This window comes from Penaeus monodon, chromosome 22 (assembly GCF_015228065.2).
Source record: "Penaeus monodon isolate SGIC_2016 chromosome 22, NSTDA_Pmon_1, whole genome shotgun sequence".
In the NCBI taxonomy this organism is placed as follows: Eukaryota; Metazoa; Arthropoda; class Malacostraca; order Decapoda; family Penaeidae; genus Penaeus; species Penaeus monodon.
The window spans coordinates 26,682,529-26,682,990 of record NC_051407.1 but is presented as its reverse complement, the minus strand read 5'-3'; the positions used below and the strand labels follow the sequence as shown (position 1 = coordinate 26,682,990).

The following is a 462-nucleotide window of genomic DNA, read 5'->3' as shown; positions in this document are numbered from 1 at the left end:
CATTATTTACTAAATTCCTTTTTGGTTAATTCACTCCCACAAACTGTAATCATAAGGAGGACAGTTAAAGAATATCACAACCAACCCCGAATCCCTCAGATTCAGCGCAAAGAAAAACACAACCAACACCGCTAAAACAAACATTTATTAGACCATTAATAAACACAGTTGCACAAAAGATCAAAACCCAAACAAAGATGAGATAAGCTCAGATAAGCGTTGCCTCCTTAAACCCTTACCCCCATCCCATCCCATCGACCGCCCGCCCCCCCCCCCCCAAACGCATCTTCTGTCCATCTCCTCCTCGTCTCCTTCACAGCCTCAGCGACCTCCCTCCACAGACGGTGATGCCGCTGCCGGTCACGTAGGAGGACGAGGGCGACGCCAGGAAGACCACGGCGTCCGCGACGTCCTCCGCCGTCCCGATCTTTCCGAGGGGCGTCCGGGAGAGCCATTCCTGTA

The 462-nt window shown here is 51.5% G+C and overlaps 1 protein-coding gene across 1 annotated transcript in view; it reads right to left on the bottom strand.

The window, feature by feature from the left end:
* Positions 1 to 261: 261 nt before the first annotated feature.
* The window catches only part of LOC119587052 (3-oxoacyl-[acyl-carrier-protein] reductase FabG-like), a gene marked incomplete at its 5' end in the record, with an annotated part of 2,495 nt that continues 2,294 nt past the window's right edge, over positions 262 to 462 (bottom strand). Inside the window, 1 exon segment of the mRNA XM_037935800.1 lies at positions 262 to 457. Coding sequence (XP_037791728.1) covers positions 314 to 457 — 144 coding nt within the window.